Here is a 21916-nt window from a genome sequence, read left to right on the forward strand (position 1 = left end):
TAAAAAGGTGAGGAAATAGTGAAGTATTGTTTAAATTATAATTGGCAGCAATCAAGAAAGAAGGGGTAAAGGAAGGTATGGAAATTAAAGGATTACCCCTAGAAGAAGAAAACAGCAAGAGCTGGCAGCATTTTTCAGTTGGTCTTTTTCCAATTAACCAATCAAATGAGGTACATTAACTTTTTGTTAAATAAATGTAAAAAGTAAGCAAAACAGAATGTATAACTATGTAACTGTCTGTTAAAATGTTGTAATATTTATAATGTTTAGGAAATATTAGCAGTCCTTTTTGCTGAAGAAAAAGAGGAGCAACTGACCACAATAAGGATTGCAAACTCAACAGCCAACCTTCATGATCTGAAAAGTTTGTGCCCCCCTGAAATAATGTGCACTGAGCAACGGTCAACTGGAAAAGTCAGAATGTCTTGGCTGACAGATAGCGTGAGCATTAATCTCACAAGCACATTTTATGACAACAGAAAACAACTTTAAGATCAAAGAATGAACTGAGCTTTCTTTTTTACAGGTAGTAGACACAAGACTTTCTCAGTTGGTGGAAGGAACAGAGAATGTAAATTGTTCTTATTTAAATATTACTGCTAAAGTTAATAAGTTCAAAAAATTTTTTAATGATGCTAAATGTGATTTTATTCCAGGTCATCCTTATTCCAACATTTAATTTTATACTCTAGTGGAGAGACTGGCAAAAGAACAAAGCCATTCAAGATGTGCATCTAAAATGCATAAAGGTATTCTCTGATTACCTAAAAGTGTCAATATTGACTGCATACCCTGTGAAGTTCTGTACTGCATTTTCCAATAAATCCATACTTCATTTTAATTGTAGGAAGTAAAGGAAAACTCAAAAGTGCTCATTCCCCGTGTGGTGGACACAAAACCCCAGAATCTGGAAACCACTTTATTTTGTGGGTGAGTATAGTTGTTTGGAAAAAGAGAAGTGGTATTATGTGTTTTTAACAGAAGTCTTGGCCCTGATAACAAAAATAATTTTTACTTTTATTGTTTTTAGGTCTTTGATGGTCTGACATCTGAAATCAGACTATATGATTCTTTGGGGAAAAATAAAACAATTGAAGCCCAGGACATGGAATTGTTATGGTGCATATTTTTATGTCTACCTTAACATAGCTACATATTTCTATTCTTTCTAGATCTTGTTTATTGTATATTATTTGGTACAGTCGTTTAACTACTTCTGTTTATATACTGTATTATAAAATTAAATATGACTAGACTGAATTCTAATGCATTATAATGCAGGTGTAGACTGATTGTTCATAAGCTTTGTTAATATTAACTAAAGATGCATAGATCCCAGTCGTCAACACAGTATGTTACTAATAGTTTAAGTTTAAATAATTTAAGCTTTAAGTTTAATCATATTTAGCCAATGTCTTTACAAATGGTTGCAACAACTTTTCCCGACAGATTCATCTGCTGCATCCACAATCTAGAATGTTGTTTTTAATATATATATATATATATATATATATATTTTTTTTTTTTTTTTTTTTTTTTTTTTCCCCAGTAATGCATTTCAGAACATTTGTGATTTGGGCACTTGGACAATAAAGAGTCCAGCCCAATGGAAGCAGTCTGATTCAGATAACTGTGGGGTATTTTTTTGCACAGTAAGTATCTATCAATACATACACACACACACACACACACACACACATATATATATATATATATATATATATATATATATATATATATATGTACAAGTTATATTCTATGTGAACATAGATGGCAGAACTGGAAGTTAGAAGAATCAAAGCTGCAAATGAGACTCTGTTTCAAAAACAGTTACTTCACCAGAAGCTGTTCTGCCAGTAAGTTGATGGTTTATTTATTTATTCATTTATAAAATCAGCATCTTCTATTAAAATGTCAACTTGTGTGAGTGACAACACTACATTTTAATTATTGTTTATTATAGAGACTTGCAACACATGATACAGATTGCTTGGCTCGCAAAATTTATGCATGCACATACCAGAGAATGACTGGACATAGAGCAGAGAGGTACATTGTACATATTCCTCAACAAAATTTTCATTCAAACGTTCATAAAACCATTGTTCTGACTATTTTAATTGTTGTGATCTGGTACAGATCCCTATATCCAGATGTTTCTAAATTCACCTGGGTACAGTGTGAAGTCTGTGAAAAGTGGTTACACACAGATTGTGCTGGTGTACAGCAAGAAGACCTCCTGAACAAAAGCTTTAAATGTGGATGTGACAAACCTTACCCTTACCCACATACAAAGTAAGTAACTGCTCCAAGTTATGATGGACATATGGCAAACTGTATTAAACATGCTCACTGTAGGAACATCCACTTAATGAATTAATTATGTTTGCTTACAGGCTCCTCTCAATTCTTCAGAAAGGTGTGGGAGGCTTGATCAGTGATGAGGAAATCCAGGTAATTACAATGCTTCCAATTATTCTTCTTATTCTTATATTTTCTGATGTCATGCCTTTAATACTTTTAAAGGTTTTCAAACCTGTCAGTTATGCTTGAAGAATATCTTTTCTTTTTTCAAATCTCTATTTAGTCAGTTGACTTACGATGTAGACATTTATATTTTTTACTCCATAATTTGTAAATAATTTATTTCATTATTCAGTTTTTACATTTAAAGTAGATGACTTCAATATTATGTTTGTAACTTGTGAACCTTTTTAAACCATGTGCTATTTTTTCATCTATTCTTTTCACCATTTAATTATGTTATTAACTTTTGAGAAACATATTTGTGAGAAGGTTCACTATATTTACTTATACTTACTTATTTTACTTTTTTTACTTATACTTAGCTGCATCTTTTAATTAAGGTACATTTTTAACCGCACATTCCACCTCCACATTTAACCCATCCGTGAAGTGAAACACCACATACACACTAGTGAATACACACACACTAGGGGGCAGTGAGCACACTTGCCCAGAGCGGTGGGCAGCCCTATCCATGGCACCAGGGGAACAGTTGGGGGTTAGGTATCTTGCTCAAGAATACCTCAGTCATGGACTGTCAGCACTGGGGATCGAACCGGCAACCTTCCGGTCACAGGGTCAGTTCCCTAACCTCCAGCCCATGACTGCCTGTGGGCTGTGGAGCAGTGGGAATGTGAAGGAGATTCATCTAGTACCATTGTGATGAGTTGGAGTGCCATTTGTGACCAGGAATTAATTATCTGACATCAGTACCTGACCTCACTAATGCTCTTATGGCTGAATGCAATCAGATTCTCTCACTAATGTCAAGTGTAAAGCCTTACCATAACAGTAGAAACACTCACTGCAATAGAGGGGGGACAAACTTGTTCATACTTTTGGACAAAACGTTGGATATGCAGGTGTCTACAAACTTTTGACCAAATAGTGTAGTTTAACATTTGGCACTGCACTGCTGTAACTGTTGATACACTTAGTAGTGCTGTTAGGGTCTTTCCGTTTTTCAACTGAATGTAAATAAATGTTTCATACCATAAACTATATTGTCAATACAGGGCTTTAAGTTTTTGTGACACTGACTGTTTTCTTGACTTGCAAATATTGTAGTCCTGTAAATAAATATCAGGTTAATTTCATTTCTTTGGCTAATTATGCAACATTTTTCAATAGGCGTTACATAGGCAATTGTCCAGTGGTGCAAAGAAGTCAGCACGAATGTTCCTTTGGAGCCATCATAACAAGTGTATGAAGCTCCGGACCACACTTAGGCCTAGACTGCACAAATTTAGTACTGAACGGGTGCGTCTTTGATAACTTGACTGCTGCAGTTCACCATAAGTACATTTTCCTTTTTCACTCCTGTATATTTAATTGAACGTTTTCATATATTTTTGGTTACTTTTTAGATTGATGAGCTGTATGAAAAAATTCAGACAGCTTTGTGCTTGAACAAAAAAGACCTCAGAAGTGTTGACTTTATTCTAGATGTTATGCTGCCAGAGGTAGGAAGTTCAATAATTACAGTATGTCTCATTTACACAATCTAATTTTACACTGCTAAATATAATGTTAAACTGCTAATAATTTTATTTCTAATACCACTGCAGGTGACTCTAGAAATACTGTGCAAACATGAAGGCTTTCACCGATACCAAGGAGAGATGTCTCTTGCTACTTCAGGTGTCATTATTTGAAGAAGAAAGGGTAGCTTTATATATACAGGTTGAATCAAAAGACACAGGACACCATTTTATTTTATTTTTTATGCTGTATCAAGCCTCCACGGTGCAGTGCTGAAGGTAGTGTTTGTTGCAGATTTTCTCAGCATACACAATTTGTTTGAGATTACCCCAGAGATAAAAGTTGATAATAAAATAAATAAAAAAATAAATAAATAAAACTTGTCCTGTGACTTTTGACTCATCCTGTACAGTGTGCACATATGACTGTAATTATTCTTTGAGGCATTTTATTTTATTAAGCTGTAATGTGAAATAGTATTCACCTTTTGTTTGTTATATTTTAATATTTTTATTTATTGACTTTTTAAAAGTTGGCTTGTAAAATGTGTAATACATGCAATTGAACAATTTAATGTTAAATAAATAGCTCATAGTCCAAAGGTTGTTTGATACTTTAATGCTTAGCACACAACACTAATACTAAAAAGTCAATTTTACCTTTTAGAAGGCAAAATAAATGTCACTGTTTACCCAGCTCCAATCATGGGGAATAATAGGATTTCTCATTCAGCCAGATAATTTATGGTCAAAGTTCAACTGTACAAAAGGAATAGTTCTCAGCTCTTCTCAAATTATCAGGGTTAACACTGTGTACCGGCACAGAGACCGCTGTTCCGCTGTGTGTACCGGCACAGTAGCCGCTGTCCCGCTGTGTGTACCGGCACAGTTGCCGCTGTCCCGTACTTCCGGCATTGCTGTGACGGAACAAAGTGGGACGGCACAGCAACATCTCGGCTACAACCGGCTCTCTCAACCATAGCGATGGCTATAGTTTTTCCATTCGAGCTAACAGGCTAAAGCTAGCGGAGGCTACAGTTTCTCCTTTCGAGTTAACAGGTTAAAGCTAGTGGTTGTTAAAGCTAGCAGAGACTACAGTATGTCCATTTGAGCTAACATGTTAAAGCTAGCAGTGGTTAAAGCTTGCGGGGGATATAGTTCGTCTATTTGAGCTAACAAGCTAAAGCTAGCAGAGGATATAGTTTGTCTATTTGAGCTAACAGGCTAAAGCTAGTGGTAGGTAAAGCTAGCAGAGACTATAGTTTGTCCATTCAAGCTAACAAGCTAAAGCTAACGGAGGCTATAGTTTGTCCATTCGAGCTAACAGGCCAAAGCTAATGGTAGGTAAAGCTAGCAGATACTATAATTTGTCCATTCAAGCTAAAGCTAGCGGAGGCTATAGCTCATGACCAGCTCATTCACTGTGCTTTGATTAACCACACTCATTTTTAGGACAAATGTATTTTAACAGTTCATGTACATTTTCATTTTGTCAATTTATTTACACTGGCTAACAATTATAAACAGGTTCTTTTCATATGTTTCAGCTGAGCTTTTAATACAATGAATATCACCAAGCTCAAAAGTTAGTGTTTATCCCTTAGTACAGGTGTGCCTTAGGGTTCATTACTGTCTCTGTGGCTATTTTCTCTACACGAATCAGACTTTTCACAGTGAATGTTAAAACTGAAATATGCAAATGATATGATATATCATTTGCATATTGCATATACATATACATATGTAACCTAGCTATGTTTACTACAGATCACAGCATGTTAAATAATCTTTGGACCTTATTCCACACCCCAGCCTCATGCTCAGAAATGAGTACTGTGTCAGAGCTGTACTGTCTTGTTTATTGTGCCTAATGTCTGTTTTATTTATTGTATTCATTGTGTTTTGCACACTTATGTCTGCACTTGTTCTGTGTTGCACCGTGTTGTTCTTGGAGGAATGTAATTTCACTCCACTGTGTTCTTGTACATATATAGAACGACAATGAAAGCCTCTTGACTTGACTTGATCAAATGGTGCTGAACAGCTCTTATGATTTAGTTACCACTCATATTCAGTAGTAACATCTCTAGGACTTTCCAGACAGCCTACAGCGATGCTTTCTCCCCTAAAATTGGTGCATTAATTGTAAACAGTCTTAAGCATTCTGTCCAGCTCCTGATGTTCTTACCAATGGGAGAGGTTGTCTGTGTCTATCTAGATACTCCAGAGAAAACTATGCTGACAGAATAATTTTCTATTGAGCCTTTTGTTTCCACTCAAACCTCAACAATGAAATCTGGAGAAATCTCTGTATGTAAGGGACAAGGCCCAAAAACAGTTGCTGGCCATGATATTTCTTAAGATTATGATGTAAATTAAAGATTCTCAAAATTAAAATGCCATGTATTATGCAGGATAAACCATAAATAAAGGCCTAGCACATTGGAGTAAGTGCCCTAAAACAAGCTTCCTCAGTAGGGCGTAAGAGAGAAGACAAACACTTTATAGGGAGTGAGTGAACTTGTGAACCTTTCAAGGCCAAAAACCGAGATGGAGAAATGCCAGCAATTATGCTAGAATGTGTTAGAATGTGCTTGGCACAATGTTTTTTAAAAAAAGGATTCAAACTAGACTTGGAGATAATGGTTCACACAAGACCCCATTTGATAGACATGTGAAGGTCAATTTGGATATCATGGTGGTTTTGTGAAATCAGGAGATGACAAAAAAGAGGTGGGGTGATGTCACCCCCACCTTCACCTAGGGTATAAAACATGAATACAAACTCTGTATATTTGGGAGTGTCATCCAATGGGCTTTGGAATACATTCTCCATGCTCAAGAAATAAAGGACCTGCACTTCTGAATTCTGAAGAGTCTTCTCGTATTTTTTAGTTTTTCGATTCTTTTTATTTTCTTTCAACAAACAATTGAATTTGTTTTATTTCACAAACCATAGATAGTACTTAGGCTTGGTGGTCAAACAAGTGTTGAGCCACGACAATTTGAATGTTTTAAACAATCTGAATGTTTTAATGCTATTGTAAGGGGGAGTGAGGAGGCGGACACACACGCTGAGATGAGCAAGATTTATTACAGGCAAATCCAGGGTCATAGTCAAAACGGTCCAGGGTCAAAGAGCCAACACGGAGAAAACGAGGTTCAGACACGACAGACCAGAATACAATGAACAACACAGAGATTCAAGCGAAGCCAACAAACAGAACAATACATCGAACAAAGACTGGCAAACACAGGGCTTAAATACACAGGGATAATGAGGGTCAGGTGAAAACAATCAGGGGTGGAGTAACCAAACAGGGGGGAGGACTTAAACCAAAACAAATGCACGTGGACAAACCAAAAAGGCACATGGAGTGGGAGGAGCCAATCGTGACAGCTATGTGCTAAAGATGATGAGCAAAACTTTTCACAGTCTAGTGAACCCCTCCTCATCTTTACTTCTAAAAGACTCAGACCCTCTGAGATGCTCTTATTTAGAATCATTTTACTGACCTGTTGCCAATCAACCACCAGTGTGTTTTTTTTTTGCATTACACAACTTTACCAGCATTTCGTCCCTCCATACCAATTTTTTTGGAACGTGTTGTTGGCATCAAATTCAAAATAGGCAAATATTTTAAAAAACAAAATCTCTGTTTCAACATTCATATGTTGTCTTTGTAATATTTTCAATGAAATATTGGTGTGACAGAACAAACAAACTAGTTTCCCTAGTTAAATCTATTTCCCTTCATATTTACCTCTTCTTTCAGTCTCAATCCGTCCCTGCTCTAGTCTTGCAATAGTTCATACACTATCTCTCTCACCATTTTATGAGCTAATGCTGCTGTTTACTTCTCACTGCAATCCCAGCCCTTGCTGGCATGGTACATACTATCACCATTTACAGTTAAAGAATACTACTGGATTTCATATCATATTAGCAGCAGGTTTAGAACATACATAACTTACATGATTTGCAGTACTTCCAGGTCTGGGAAAAGACCCAAGCTCTTTTTGGGCTGTCCTTAAATGATGCCTGGGGAAAATACATTCTCAGTAAAAACCCTGTTGGAGTGATCCATTTGGAGGGGGGAGGGGGGTGTTCATCGGGTTCATATAGTTTGAAATGTTTTTTTTTCTCAATTGATCTTGTTCATTTTGTATGTTTTTGTGCTTATGGTTCAAGGATCCATTGTGAAGAAGCTTTTCTTTGATTTTGTATTTATTTTATAAGTTATTATTGCTGGTTATTATTGTTTCTCCTGCAGAGGTGAAGGAATGGTATGTGCTGGCTTGGGTAGACCAGTGAATGTCTATTTAAGGATTAAATTTTTATCAACTTTAATTTTTCTTAAAATTTTGGTATTTTCTTGACACTTTTCACTAGATAAGCACCCTTGCACTGAATGAATGTTGAATGTGCTATTGTGGTTTGCCATTGCTTTTTCTTACAACTCACAACCTTGTCCGAGCATATCTACCCTCACCTGCAAGCAAGAAAGTGAAGGTGTCAAAGAGAACTGGGCTACGATCACAATAGTTGTGTTCTGTACAGTCAAAGTCTTCAAATGTCAAACTTGTATCCAGACCTGAGGGCGGCACTGCTTGCAAAGTTGAACATATCCTCTGAAACCTATTGCCAGCGATTCAGGGGGAGGTTCATACCAGCAGGAGAGACACCAAAAGAGACTTATCGCCTGAAAGGCCTTTATCGATGCTAGGTGAAACCTGAATCGCATAGCAAGGACGAAATTGTGGAGCTAATCATCTTGGAGCAGTTGATGTAGGTGCTACCAACAAGGGTCAGTGACCTATGAAGTGCTTCATCCTGAAAAGAGAAAAAAAATCAGACATGCCATGTGAACCTCATGAGAGAATGAAAGGAGCAAAAAGAGCCAAACCTTGTTCTGTTGTTTCTGCAGCTGGAAGAGGATGGTGGAGATGTGATGGGCCAAATACCCTCTTGGAAGTCTTCATTTGATCCTAAACTGAACCAGCAACAAATCCATTTAACTCAGATTTAACTGTTATCCCTGTTTTTCAAACTAGACCTGGGTGCACAAACATGATATGGCATACCATACATCTTAAAGATGACACTCCTATCAGGCAAAGGCCTATTTTTTTTTTCAAGCAAGGTGTGACAATTGGGTTTCAATGATTTGCACATCATTGTATTTTGTTTTTATTTACATTTTTCACAACATCCCGACTTTTTTGGAAATGGGGTTGTATTATGTAGTCCGTGCTAATGCTTGTGACTCGGCAACTCTTGTTATTACACACGTTCTACACACAATTGAAGTCCTAACAGATTATAAAAAGACTGGACATTTTACTTTTTACCACTGCTATTTGACTAGTTTTTGGGTGCTAGACTGAATCCATTCAGATTCTTTGACCCAGAGCCATTTGTCAGTTTACACTGGATTATATTCTGTCAGTGTGAAAAAAGAGTTTTGATAAACTCTGATTGGTTTGAAACTTAATTATGAAGCAAAACATGTCCCTGCAGTGTGTCTAATGTTCAGAAGTCCATTGTGAGTGTGTCCAAACTGAGCATGAGAACAGCAAGGACACAAAGATGATAAAGCTGTAGTAGTCCTGATCCTGGACATCTACAGAAAGAGGTATCATAAAAATCCATCCAAATCACCAAAAACAGTAACCAGCTAGGTCCCCCCAAACATTTGTGCCCAGGGGCAGAAAACTTGATGTTTACATTTACAGTGTGGACAGTGCAGCATGTTCTCATTAGAGGTTTTTTAGATGTTTTATTTTCTGTTTCCACTGAAAATCACTGCTGAAGATTCTTTAATTTATGCACTATTATCTTCTAACCCTGTAAGGCCATGTTTGGGACACTGAATTTAGCAGCAGCTACAGCAGTTTTCTTTACTGGGTGCTTGTTGTAACTGTTGTAGCATCTAATCTGTACATTTACATATAGCTGACAATTTAAAAGTAGTGTTATGTGAGAGAATGCTCGTCATTGTTGATACAGGAAAATACATACACAATCTGGGTATTTAAACCACAAGTTTATAACACTTTGCAGAAATATTTAATTTAATGTTTCTAGAACAAGAGTTACCAGAGTATCCTACCTAAATGAGGGATGTCGCATGCAGGATCTAGTGCTACAGGATTGCTAACTGTCTCTGACAGTACAGTATAGTTTATAATCTAGAGCAGACAGTATGTCACAACATCTACAGATGTTTCATTTCACTGTCAGAACCAAAGCTGTTATCTCCAAAACGATGCCATGCCGGAGGATTTTTCTTTACTTTCAATGCAAGTTGTCTTAACAACTCGCCGCTGTCCAAAGAAATAGAATTTTTATGCATCATTTGAACATGATGGCGGTCCTTTACACTGTGTAAAAAGAAGGGTTTTTACCTTATAATGTCAAATTACTGTTTCGGAGATACCTGTTTTTCTTTTTGTTACAAGATGTTGATAACGAGTTATACTTTAGTACTCTGTATAAATGAGACCCCAAACTGTTTTCCATTTTCAATTTGCTGATGTTTTAATTATGAAGTTACTGTGCAGTTTTTACATGTTAGTTACATGTTTACAAGTTTTCCCTGCTTTAATACACTCTATGTCATGGAGGGTTTCTTAATGAGCTGATTTGATTAATGCCAGCAGTGTTTCTGAGGTAACGAGATGGTGCGCTGATCTGGAGCAAGGTTTCTTAACCACAAGTTGGCCTTGAAACACCCTCAGGTTCATACTGAGGGGGTGCCAGTGGTCCATACTGGGTCTGCAATGGCAGGTTGCTATAAAATAACTGACTTTACAATAAAGTATAAAATGTTTCCAAACAGAAAACTCTGAAAGGAGGTCTGTGAAAACAGCAGAAAATATTTGCCTCTTTACTTGAAACCAGATATTCTTTCCCTGCTGTTTCAGCAGCCCACCTGCGACATTATGGACAAACAGTTTTAGTAATGTTCCACATAATTTGCCACCGCTTTGTTGATATTTTAATGTCCACTGAGGCAGGATTGGACACACTGTGCTTAAAAAAAAAATTCCTAAAAATCAAGTACAAAGGTGAGTTTTACTTGTGGGCCTTCATGCTTACTAGAGACAATCAAGTGGGCCTGGAGGTGGAAAAGGTTGAGACCCACTGATCTGGAGTTTTCCTGCTGTAAGAACTTATGTTGATGTTCTGATGGAATTAAAGTGTTTTAGATGTTTGTTTTTATAACTGTAGAGCATTGTGGGTATAAAATGAACTGCTGTGCTGAGTTGAATGCTTCTGTTAATGTGTGATTTACTGGAGCCTATCCCAGCGGTCATCGGGCGGAAGGCAGGATACACCCTGGACAGGCCGCCAGTCCATCTCAGGGCAGACAGACAGACACAGACAGTCCATTTCATATAAATAATACTACTAATACTGCTTAATTTATGTTAATTGTTTTTATTGGATTTACGCAAAAAATGAAGATTAATCAAAGTACGCACAGTAAATCAGACAAGTTTTTTTTAACTTCTGGACAGATTGAAAGTTGGTAAACAAAGACAGAGTGAAGCTGCGACTACCACTGTTCCCCCATTTTAACCTCAATATGCTTTTAAGGGAAGATCAGACATGGTAATCCACCTTCACTCAGCAGTCAATAAGATAATAAATCTTATTACGAGTACCAACTGCTATTTTCCTGGAGTTTCCACGAGGGGTCATTTTTCAAGTAGCATGATCTGAACTGTAGCTTTGTGTCTTATTAGCTACACTGCATCTCTTTCGTTTCATTACATTACTGCAGAAAATGGCTTTGGCATCCCTCTTAAGCTGGACTGAGAGAAAAGCACCTTTTTTTTGCTCTTTATAGTGTAAAAATCAGGATTAAAATTAGACTTTTTCAGGCATAACGAGTTTGGTTTCTCATGGTTTTATGAACAGTAGAACAAGTGATTCCAGTAAACGTCAATTAACCTCAACTGAAGTGACCCACTGAGTCTTTCTGTGTGTCCTGATGTAGCTGCATAACTTTTTTTTTGAAGTAATGGCAGACAGAATTAAGACTGCATATGAAATGTGGTTGTGATCAAAGTCTGCAGGTCAGGCAGATGGCCTTTGGTGGAAGAAGGAAATTTGGAGTACTGGAGATTTGGACTGAATTTCTACAGCTCAATCTATGTTAAGACAGGTACTGTGACAAATTTCAAAATGCTGGAAAAAAATAATGTTGAAATTAAATTGATTAAATGGCAGTTTGTGTGTCGGGTTCAGTCAGAATTCAGACGCCTGCAGACAAAACTGAAGTAAAATAGGTTTATTGGCAAAAGGAGATTCAAAAATCAAGGCAGACCAGTCAAAAGCAAAACCAAGAAAACAGTAACCATAAGGGAAATCCAAAAAACAGTCCAAAAATCTTGTCTTTTGCCCTTTTTGTATGTTGGCATTTCTGTTCTGATCTTCACATGTTCTCTGACTTTGGTTGCTTTTTTGTTTGCACACTGTAGTGCAACGAACGAAATAAACAAGGCATCATTAATGAGAAACTTTACATTGTGCCTAAAGAAGACATTTGTTAGAACATTTTAAAAATAGTGAACACTGCTATTTAAATAAAGGTGCCAGAAAGGGTTACTTTTCTGCAATGCTATAGAACCATGTTCGAAAAGAGATAATGATTTTTAAAGGATTAAAAAAGACTCAATTTAAGGGTTCTTCCCACACATTTAAAAAAGATGGTTCTCCAAAGGGTTCAAAGGAACTGAACTATCAAGCTCTGCATCACTGTTATTTGTCTATCGCATAGCATTGTGTTGAATTTGCTGGATAACTTAGAAATGCTTAGTGAGCCCAGTATATTTACAACATTACAAACACCATCCTCTATAGCGTCATAACAGAGTGGCGGGATACTTTTAATGGCCGATACTGGAAGCCAGCCTCAACCAGTGGCTTTATGGTGTTGGGAGCCCTTGGGCTTGGTTGACCTGTGAGGCTAAACTAGGCTGGTCCAGGTCAGTGACTGGATAGCAGACCATGCTGTCTTGCCAGTATATTACATATTACACTAAACAGTGTCATGTTCTCTTGAGCAGAGGCATATTTTACACTAAAAAGTGGGGTATTCCATTCAGCAATAGCATATTACAGTAAACTGTGGCGTATTCTATTCAGCAGACGCATATTACACTAAACACGGGTGTATTCTATTCAGCAGTGGCATATTACACTAAACTGTGGCGTATTCTATTGAGCTGATGCATATTACATTAAACTTTGGCATATTCTATTCAGCAGAGGCATCTTATACTAAGCAGTAGCATATTTTACTCAGCACTGGCATAATACACTAAACAGTGGTGCATTCTATTCAGCAGAGGCATATTAAACTAAACTGCAATGTATTCTATTCAGCAGAGGCATTTTACACTAAACAGTGGTGTGCTCCATTCAGCAGAGGCATATTGCACTGAACAATGGCATATTCTATTCAGCAGAGGCATATTACACTAAACAATGGCATATTCTACTCAGCAGACGCAAATTACACTCAACATTGGCGTATTCAACTCAGGAGAGGAATATTAAACTAAAAAGTGACGTATTCAACTCAGGAGAAGAATATTACACTAAACAGTGGTGTATTCTATTCAACAGAGGCATATTACACTAAACAGTGGCGTATTCTACTCAGCAGAGGCATATTATACTAAATAGTGGCATATTCTACTCAGCAGAGTGATTTTACACTAAATCAAATCAAATCAAATTTAATTTATTTGTATAGCGCTTTTTACAATGGATGTTGTCACAAAGCAGCTTCACAGAATTCCAGAAAAGACAGAGTTTTAACAAGAATGTAAAAACCCCCTGGTGAGCAAGCCAGGGGCGACAGTGGCAAGGAAAAACTCCCTCAGAACTGAGGAAGAAACCTTGGGAGGAACCAGGCTCACCAGGGGGGGACCCATCCTCCTCTGGTCAAACTACCTACAAGTGATTATACTACTAATATTAATAGCAGTAGTATTAGTAGTAGTAATAGCTAGGAGTCTATGAAAACATTAGTGTAGGGTAGGCAGCTAGTCCAAGGTAGGTGACGGTAGCTGGGGCGTGGGCAGCTGGTCTGAGAGGGTAGCAGGAGGGCTCGACAGTCAGTCGTCCTTCAGTGTCCGGCCGGATTGTATACTCGGATGTATACTCGGCAGGGAGAGGGAATTAGTTTTATTCTGTCTGTTTGTACATAAAACAGGGAATGTGAACATTTCCAGAGTGTGGTTAATGACTCCGGCAGATCTGACTATGACAGCTTAACTAAAAGGAGAGAGCCAGTAGCGTATTCTACTTAGCACTGGCATATTACACTAAACAGTGGCATATTCTACTCAGCACTGGCATATTACACTAAACAGTAGCGTATTCTATTCAGATGAGTAATATTACGCTAAACAGCAGCATATTCTATTCTGCAAACGCATATAAAATTAAACTTTGGCATATTCTACTGAGCAGAGGCATATTACACTAAACATCGGTAAATTGTATTCAGCATAATGCACTAAAAAGTGGTGTATTCTACTGAGCAGTGGCATATTACACTAAGCTACCGCCACCTACCTTGGAGTAAACTTTTCAACAGAGGCATATTACACTAAAAAGTGGCATATTCTGTTCAGCAGAGGCATATTACACTAACTACTGGCATATTATAATCAGCACTGGCATATTACAGTAAACTGTGGCGTTTTCAATTCATCAGTGGCATATTACACTAAACAGTGGCGTATTCTATTCCGAAGAGGCATATTACAATAAACAGTGGAGTAATCTATTCAGCTGAGGCATATTACACTAAACACTGGCGTATTCTATTCAGCAGTGGCATAGTGCACTAAATATTAGAGTATTCTATTCAGCAGAGGCATAGTGCACTAAACAGTGGCGTATTCTATTGAGCAGACGTATATTACATTAAACTTCGGCATATTCTATTGTTGATTCAATTCAGGAGAGGAATATTACACTAAATAGTTGCGTATTCTATTCAGCAGTGGCATATTACTCTAAACAGTGGCGAATTCTATTCATCAGAGGCATATTACACGAAACAGCAATGTATTCTATTCAGCAGAGGCATAGCACACTAAATAATGGTGTATTCTATTCAGCAGAGGCATATTACACTTAAGATTGCTGTATTCTAATCAGCACTTGCACAGTACACTAAATAGTGGCATATAGAGGCAGTTGTGGGCTGGGGGTTATGGAACTGACCATGTAACCGGAAGGTTCGATCCCCAGTGCCGACAGTCCATGACTGAGGTGTCCTCAAGCAAGACACCTAACCCACAAATTGCTCCCCGTGTTCTATTCAGCAGCTGTATATTAGACTAAGCAGTGGCATATTCTACTCAACAGTGGCATATTACACTAAACAGTGGCATATTCTGTTCAGCAGTGGTATATTACACTAAGCAGTGATGTATTCTATTCAGCAGTTGTATATTACACTAAGCAATGGTGTATTCTATTCAGCAGTGGCATATTACTCTAAACAGTGGTGTATTCTATTTAGCAGTAGTATATTACACTAAACAGTGGCGTATTAAATTAAGAAGAGGCATAGCACACTAAACAGTGGCGTATTCAATTCAGCATTGGTATATTACACTAAAAATTGGCGTGACCTATTCAGCTGTGGTACATTACATTAAGCAGTGGCGTATTCCATTCAGCAGTGGCATATTACTCTAAACAGTGGCATATTTTATTCAGCAGTGGCATATTCCTCTAAACTGTGGCATATTCTATGCAGCAGTGGTATATTACACTAAAAAGTGGTGTATTCTATTCAGCTGCAGTATATTACACTAAGCAGTGGTGTATTAAATTCAGAAGAGGCATTTTACACTAAACAGTGGCATATTGTATTTAGCAGTGGTATATTACACTAAACAGTGGCATATTCTATTCAGCAGTGGTATATTACACTAAACAGTGGCGTATTTTATTCAGGAGAGGTATATTACACTAAATAGTGGCGTATTCTATTCAGCACTGGCATATTACAATAAACAGTGGCGCATTCTACTCAACAGTGGCACATTACTCTTAACAGCGGCGTATTCTATTCAGAAGAGGCATATTACACTAAACAGTGGCATATTCTATTCAGCAGTTGTATATTACACTAAGCAATGGCGTATTCTACTCAACAGTTGTATATTACACTAAGCAATGGCGTATTCTATTCAGCAGTGGCATATTACACTAAGCAATGGCGTATTCTATTCTGCAGTGGCATATTACTCTATACAGTGGCATATTCTATTCAGCAGTAGTATATTACACTAAACAGTGGCGTATTAAATTCAAAAGAGGCATAGCACACTAAACAGTGGCGTATTCTATTCAGCAGTGGTATATTACACTAAAAATTGGCGTGACCTATTCAGCTGTGGTACATTACATTAAGCAGTGGCGTATTCTATTCAGCAGTGGCATATTACTCTAAACAGTGGCGTATTCCATTCACCAGTGGCATATTACGCTAAACAGTGGCATATTCTATTCAGCTGCAGTATACTACTCTAAACAGTGGCGTATTCTATTCAGCAGTGGTATATTACACTAAAAATTGGCGTGACCTATTCAGCTGTGGTACATTACATTAAGCAGTGGCATATTCTATTCAGCAGTGGTATATTACACTAAACAGTGGCGTATTCTATTCAGCAGTGGTATATTACACTAAACAGTGGCATATTCTATTCAGCAGATGCATATTACACTAAACAGTGGCGTATTTTATTCAGGAGAGGCATATTACACTAAATAGTGGCGTATTCTATTCAGCACTGGCATATTACAATAAACAGTGGCGCATTCTTCTCAACAGTGGCACATTACTCTTAACAGCGGCGTATTCTATTCAGAAGAGGCATATTACACTAAACAGTGGCGTATGTTATTCAACAGTGACATATTACACTAAGCAGTGGTGTATTCTATTCAGCAGTTGTATATTACACTAAGCAATGGCGTATTCTATTCAGCAGTGGCGTATTACACTAAGCAATGGCGTATTCTATTCAACAGTGACATATTACTCTATACAGTGGCATATTCTATTCAGCAGTAGTATATTACACTAAACAGTGGCATATTAAATTCAGAAGAGGCATAGCACACTAAACAGTGGCGTATTCTATTCAGCAGCGGTATAGTACACTAAAAATTGGCGCAACCTATTCAGCTGTGGTACATTACATTAAGCAGTGGCGTATTCTATTCAGCAGTGGCATATTACTCTAAACAGTGGTGTATTCCATTCACCAGTGGCATATTACACTAAACAGTGGTGTATTCTATTCAGCAGAGGCATATTACTCTAAAGAGGCAGATTCTCTTCAGCAGTGGTATATTACACTAAACAGTGGTGTATTCTATTCAGCAATGGTATATTACACTAAGAAGTGGCATATTCTGTTCAGCAGAGGCATGTTACACTAAAAAGTGGCGTATTCTTTTCAGGAGTGGCATATTACACTAAAAAGTGGCGTGTTCTGTTCAGCAGTGGTATATTGCCCTAAACAATGGTATATTCTATTCAGAAGAGGCATATTACACTAAACAGTGATGCATTCTAATCAGCAGTGGTATATTACAATATGTAGTGGGGTATTGTATTCAGCAGAGGCATATTAAACTAAATTGTGGCATATTCTATTCAGCAGAGACATGTTACATTACACAGTGGCGCATGTTACTCAGCACAGGCATATTACACTAAGCAATGGCGTTCTATTTGGCAGAGCCATATTGCGTTACACAGTCGCGTATTCTATTCAGCAGAGAAATATTACACTAAACAGTGGCGTATTCTGTTCAGCAGTGGCATATTCCTCTAAGCAGTGGCGCATTCTATTCAACAGTGGTATATTACACTAAGCAGTGGCAAATTGTATTCAGCAGTGGTATATTACCCTAAGCAGTGGGGTCTTCTATTCAGCAGTGGCATATTACACTAAACAGTGGCGTATTCTACTCAGCAGAGGCATATTACACTAATCAGTCACATATTCTATTCAGCAGAGGCATATTACACTAAACAGACACAGAAAGAAACTACGTTTTTAGTTATAATGCTAGCTAACTCTTTTAGCCCAATTATCGTGCAGTTACGTTTCACATCCTAGTATACAGCTAATTAAATGCATTAGGAATTTAAACTATATATGGTACAATCTGCTAAAAATGGAATACGTTCCCACAGGACAGTATACCACTCGGGCCACTTGCATGGCATATACTATAAGACACCGGAAAGTGCGTGTGGTATGTAAATCCGCAGTCACGCCCACACCATCTATACTTTGGAGAAGTTCGGTCACCTGTCAACGCTTATAGTGTGTGTGTGCATAGCGCTTCATGGGAAGGCATTGTAAAAAAAAAGCTGCAAGGATTTTTGGTACAGATAGCTCTGTGACTAAAAGAATTGAATTCAAAATTTAAGTTCAGCAGAACCTACTGAGATGTAATGCGCCAAAGCAAACTTGAAAAATCAAAATTAAGCTTTGCTACAATTAAGCATTACTCCAAATTCGCACAGTAAAACCAAATTATATTCATACCTTGACTATGTGAGAAGGTGTTTTTCAAGACTGCAGTGGAGTATTATGGTGACAATTTGACAGAACTCTTTAATGGCATTTTAAAAAGTGGCATGCACGGATGTGAATGGCCATTTGTTAGGATCTTGAAATGAAATGATTCCAAATTCATACAGTACAATCTGACATATCATAGGAGGAGTACCTGAGAAGGTGTTGCTTCTAAGTGCAGTGAAACGTTGTGAAAACGATTTGACAAAACTTTTTAATGGCAGTTTTAATAGAGGCATTTGTCATGATTTTGCTCTGGCATTATTGCAAACCAGTCCATGAGAACACGAGAACGTGTTATTCAAGGCTGTAGTTGGATGTGTTGTTGACAACCTGTTTTACTCTGTTCGCATTATACATTTTTCTGGAATATTGTGGACTTTTCTGTCCTGTATAAAAGTTGCAACGCTTACTTTTGATTTTGCAGGTTTGCTTTGGCGCTTTACACCTGAATAAGAAATACTTACTGAATTTAGGATTCCCTCCTGGAAACGTTCTACCGTGAAGTGGGACACACACGCAAACACAAATATAAGTGTAGATGTAAAAGCATCAATTCTTTCTATACCAGAGGCAGAAAAACGTAACATGCTAGTCCGTTCAATGCCGCTACCGCAACTGCATTTTGGCGCTTTAATGATTCTCTGCCTAGTTAAAGGTTCTACAGATTACTAGAAACCTTTTCTATATGGTTCTAAAATAAGTTTTATATAGCACCAAAAATGGTTCCACTATCGATTCAAGCACTGTGGACAGTTTAATATTCGACATTCGTGAAAGATGCGTATTTCTGCTCTTCTTCACAAGCTATAATATAGATTAATCTGTGCAGTTGTCATTTAGTAGTGAAATGAAAAAAGACATGAAATTACCAGCACAACGCCAACTAAACTACAGTTTCTTTTGATAATATGTGACAAAGATTAAGTCAATTTTCCAGAAAACTGCAACTGTGCCGATGAATCTGCGTCGAATATTAAAGCCAGTAGTAGTTGCTGTCACATCATTTTATAAGTTTATCATACTAGGTTACGTACATATGAAGTGATTCTAACTTTACAGACTGCAGATATAACGGCTAAGATATAAGCTCGTCTTATCCCTTTCAGCTACCATTCACTTTCTGCGTAAAACTTACGCACATTGCCGCTCCTGAATACATGGTATTGTATGCACACTTTGACCTTCTTGAGCGCCACAGTGACTTTTTTTTGAAGGCGACTAGCGACAAATCTAGCGACTTTTTCTGGTTTTACTGGAGACTTTTGGAGAATCTGAGGTGAACACACATGTTCTTCAGTTACTGTCTTCAGCGAGCAGCGGGTCCCACAGCGCTCACAGTATTCAGTCTCAGTCAGAGCAGACCCACACCGCTTCACGTCCACACCGGAAATGAACTGCGCATGCCCAAAGCCGCCGCTGACCCCGCCCCCTATTTACAGAGCGGGATGTAAATATAAATAAAAAATATATTTAAAAAAATAAAGAATGAAAACAGAAAACTAAGTAACTCTGTCAAGGTGCCTCTATTAAGGTCACTTTGCCGGTTGGTCCCAAGGAGGAGGGTTGAACGTAGAGTAGCAGTTCCGCCCCACATAAGTCTTTTGATTAAATTTGATATGCTAACATTTAACAACACAGGACAAAATTTGATTTATGTAATTTATGTAAAAATGATTTATGTAATGTGGGTCTAGACAAAGCATTAAAGCCATGAAGTTAATTTGGGAATTGACGGCCTATTTCAAAGGCAAAAAATGAGAAAAGTATCAACAGAAGAGGTTCATTTAATCAAGAGGTTCATTTTAGAGTTCATTTGTAGTTCTAACATATTTAGGGTGTTTTTACTCACTGTTTTCTCTCCCACAACGCTATTCCTTTATTCTACAGCTTCAAATACACGCACATAGACTATTATGCAAGTTAAATGATGACGTCATTTAGCGAGTTCTAGCGACTTTTATGACAGCCAATAGCTACATTTCTTACTGAGGAGTTGGTAACACTGGCGCCACATTTCACAAAACAAAAACTGGCACAACTGAGATTCAAGCGGGGCTTTATATTGGAATGTACCCGTACGTTTAAATGTTGTTTCATTACTGCAGCAGCATGTTTTTTCCCCACGGAAACTTACTAACCTTAACTAGGCGACGAAGCGAACATTAACGTTAGAAGAGTCGAGCCAATCGATTATGTGTGGAGTCTGGAATTGAAAAACAACTCCGAAACGAGAGCCTTTAGTTACAGTGGTCGCTTCATTTACTCGAAAAGCAAGATCGATGTCAAATACGTAGCAGCGTTACTGAAGTTGCCTCATGTCGGTCTGTAGCTATAGCTCAATTACTGAGTATGTAGAAGCCGATAGCTTCAGAGAGCTGTCTAACTTGGTTCTCTCTATCTGCTGCAGCGCGCTATCTGGTTCGCTAACCTGGCTAGCTACCACTGTGCCTTTTGCGTTTTGTAATGTTGGCTAGCTAACTAGCTGGCTAAATACTGTGCCTCGTTCTAGACTTCTTTTCACTTAACTCGCAGGATAGAAATTATATGCCGAATTCAATACTGTATTGAACGGAATTACTCAGGACGACTTTCCAGGTTTCTCTAAACAAAATGAGCAGCGCCAATCAGAGAACTTTGTTTCAAACGTGGGGCGCAAGTGTTTGTGCAAGTGGGGCAAGTGAAATGACACACTCTTTTAAAAAAGCGCCACAACGACAAAAAGCCGGCACAAACGAAAATCAGGACAAAAGTCGGAAGAGGGAAAAGGAGAATGCCTATCCCAGTTGCTCTCTCTGGGCTGAGGTTGGTCGGGCTGTCGCTGAGAAACAATCAAAAGACCAGTCTCCGGAAGAGGTGAGGGAGCTGGACGATGACCTGATGCTCATAGCTGCGGATGAGGCCGAAAAGGCTCTGGAGAACAGCGTTGAGTCAGTGGCTGACGCCTTAAAAAGAGACATTCTGGCAGACCTTCCAGGCTACGACAGGTCCTCAGGAAAAGTGTGGATCTATCCGACCAATTTCCCAGTCAGGGACTACCAGCTGAAAAGTTCAGAAGCTGCCTTGTTCCAAAACACGCTAGTGTGCCTGCCCACCGGCCTTGGGAAGACCTTTATAGCCGCTGTGGTGATGTATAATTTCTACCGTTGGTATCCTTCAGGAAGGATAGTGTTTATGGCCCCCACTAAACCCCTTGTGGCTCAGCAAATTGAAGCATGTTACAAAGTGATGGGGATACCACAGCAGCATATGGCAGAGTTGACAGG

At 38.1% G+C, this 21916-nt stretch overlaps 1 protein-coding gene and 1 long non-coding RNA gene across 4 annotated transcripts in view; one reads left to right on the plus strand and one right to left on the minus strand.

The window, feature by feature from the left end:
• Window positions 1–7665: 7665 nt before the first annotated feature.
• LOC108437000 lies at window positions 7666–20024 on the minus strand. Its single transcript, XR_001858580.2, has 3 exons — window positions 19940–20024; window positions 8915–9001; window positions 7666–8841 (listed from the first exon to the last, which is right to left on the minus strand). It is a non-coding gene; the product is annotated as an uncharacterized LOC108437000 (long non-coding RNA).
• Window positions 20025–20633: 609 nt separating this feature from the next.
• The window catches only part of fancm (FA complementation group M), a 66835-nt gene continuing 65552 nt past the window's right edge, over window positions 20634–21916 (plus strand). For 2 of the 3 annotated variants that reach the window (XM_037542092.1, XM_017713805.2), the window contains exon 1: window positions 20634–21915. In XM_037542092.1, coding sequence (XP_037397989.1) covers window positions 21264–21915 — 652 coding nt within the window. In that variant the 5' untranslated portion in view covers window positions 20634–21263. The remainder of the gene's footprint in view (window position 21916) is intronic. The other variant, XM_017713804.2, reaches the window with a different exon arrangement.

The sequence above is a fragment of the Pygocentrus nattereri genome, chromosome 10 (assembly GCF_015220715.1).
Source record: "Pygocentrus nattereri isolate fPygNat1 chromosome 10, fPygNat1.pri, whole genome shotgun sequence".
NCBI classification, from domain to species: domain Eukaryota; kingdom Metazoa; phylum Chordata; class Actinopteri; order Characiformes; family Serrasalmidae; genus Pygocentrus; species Pygocentrus nattereri.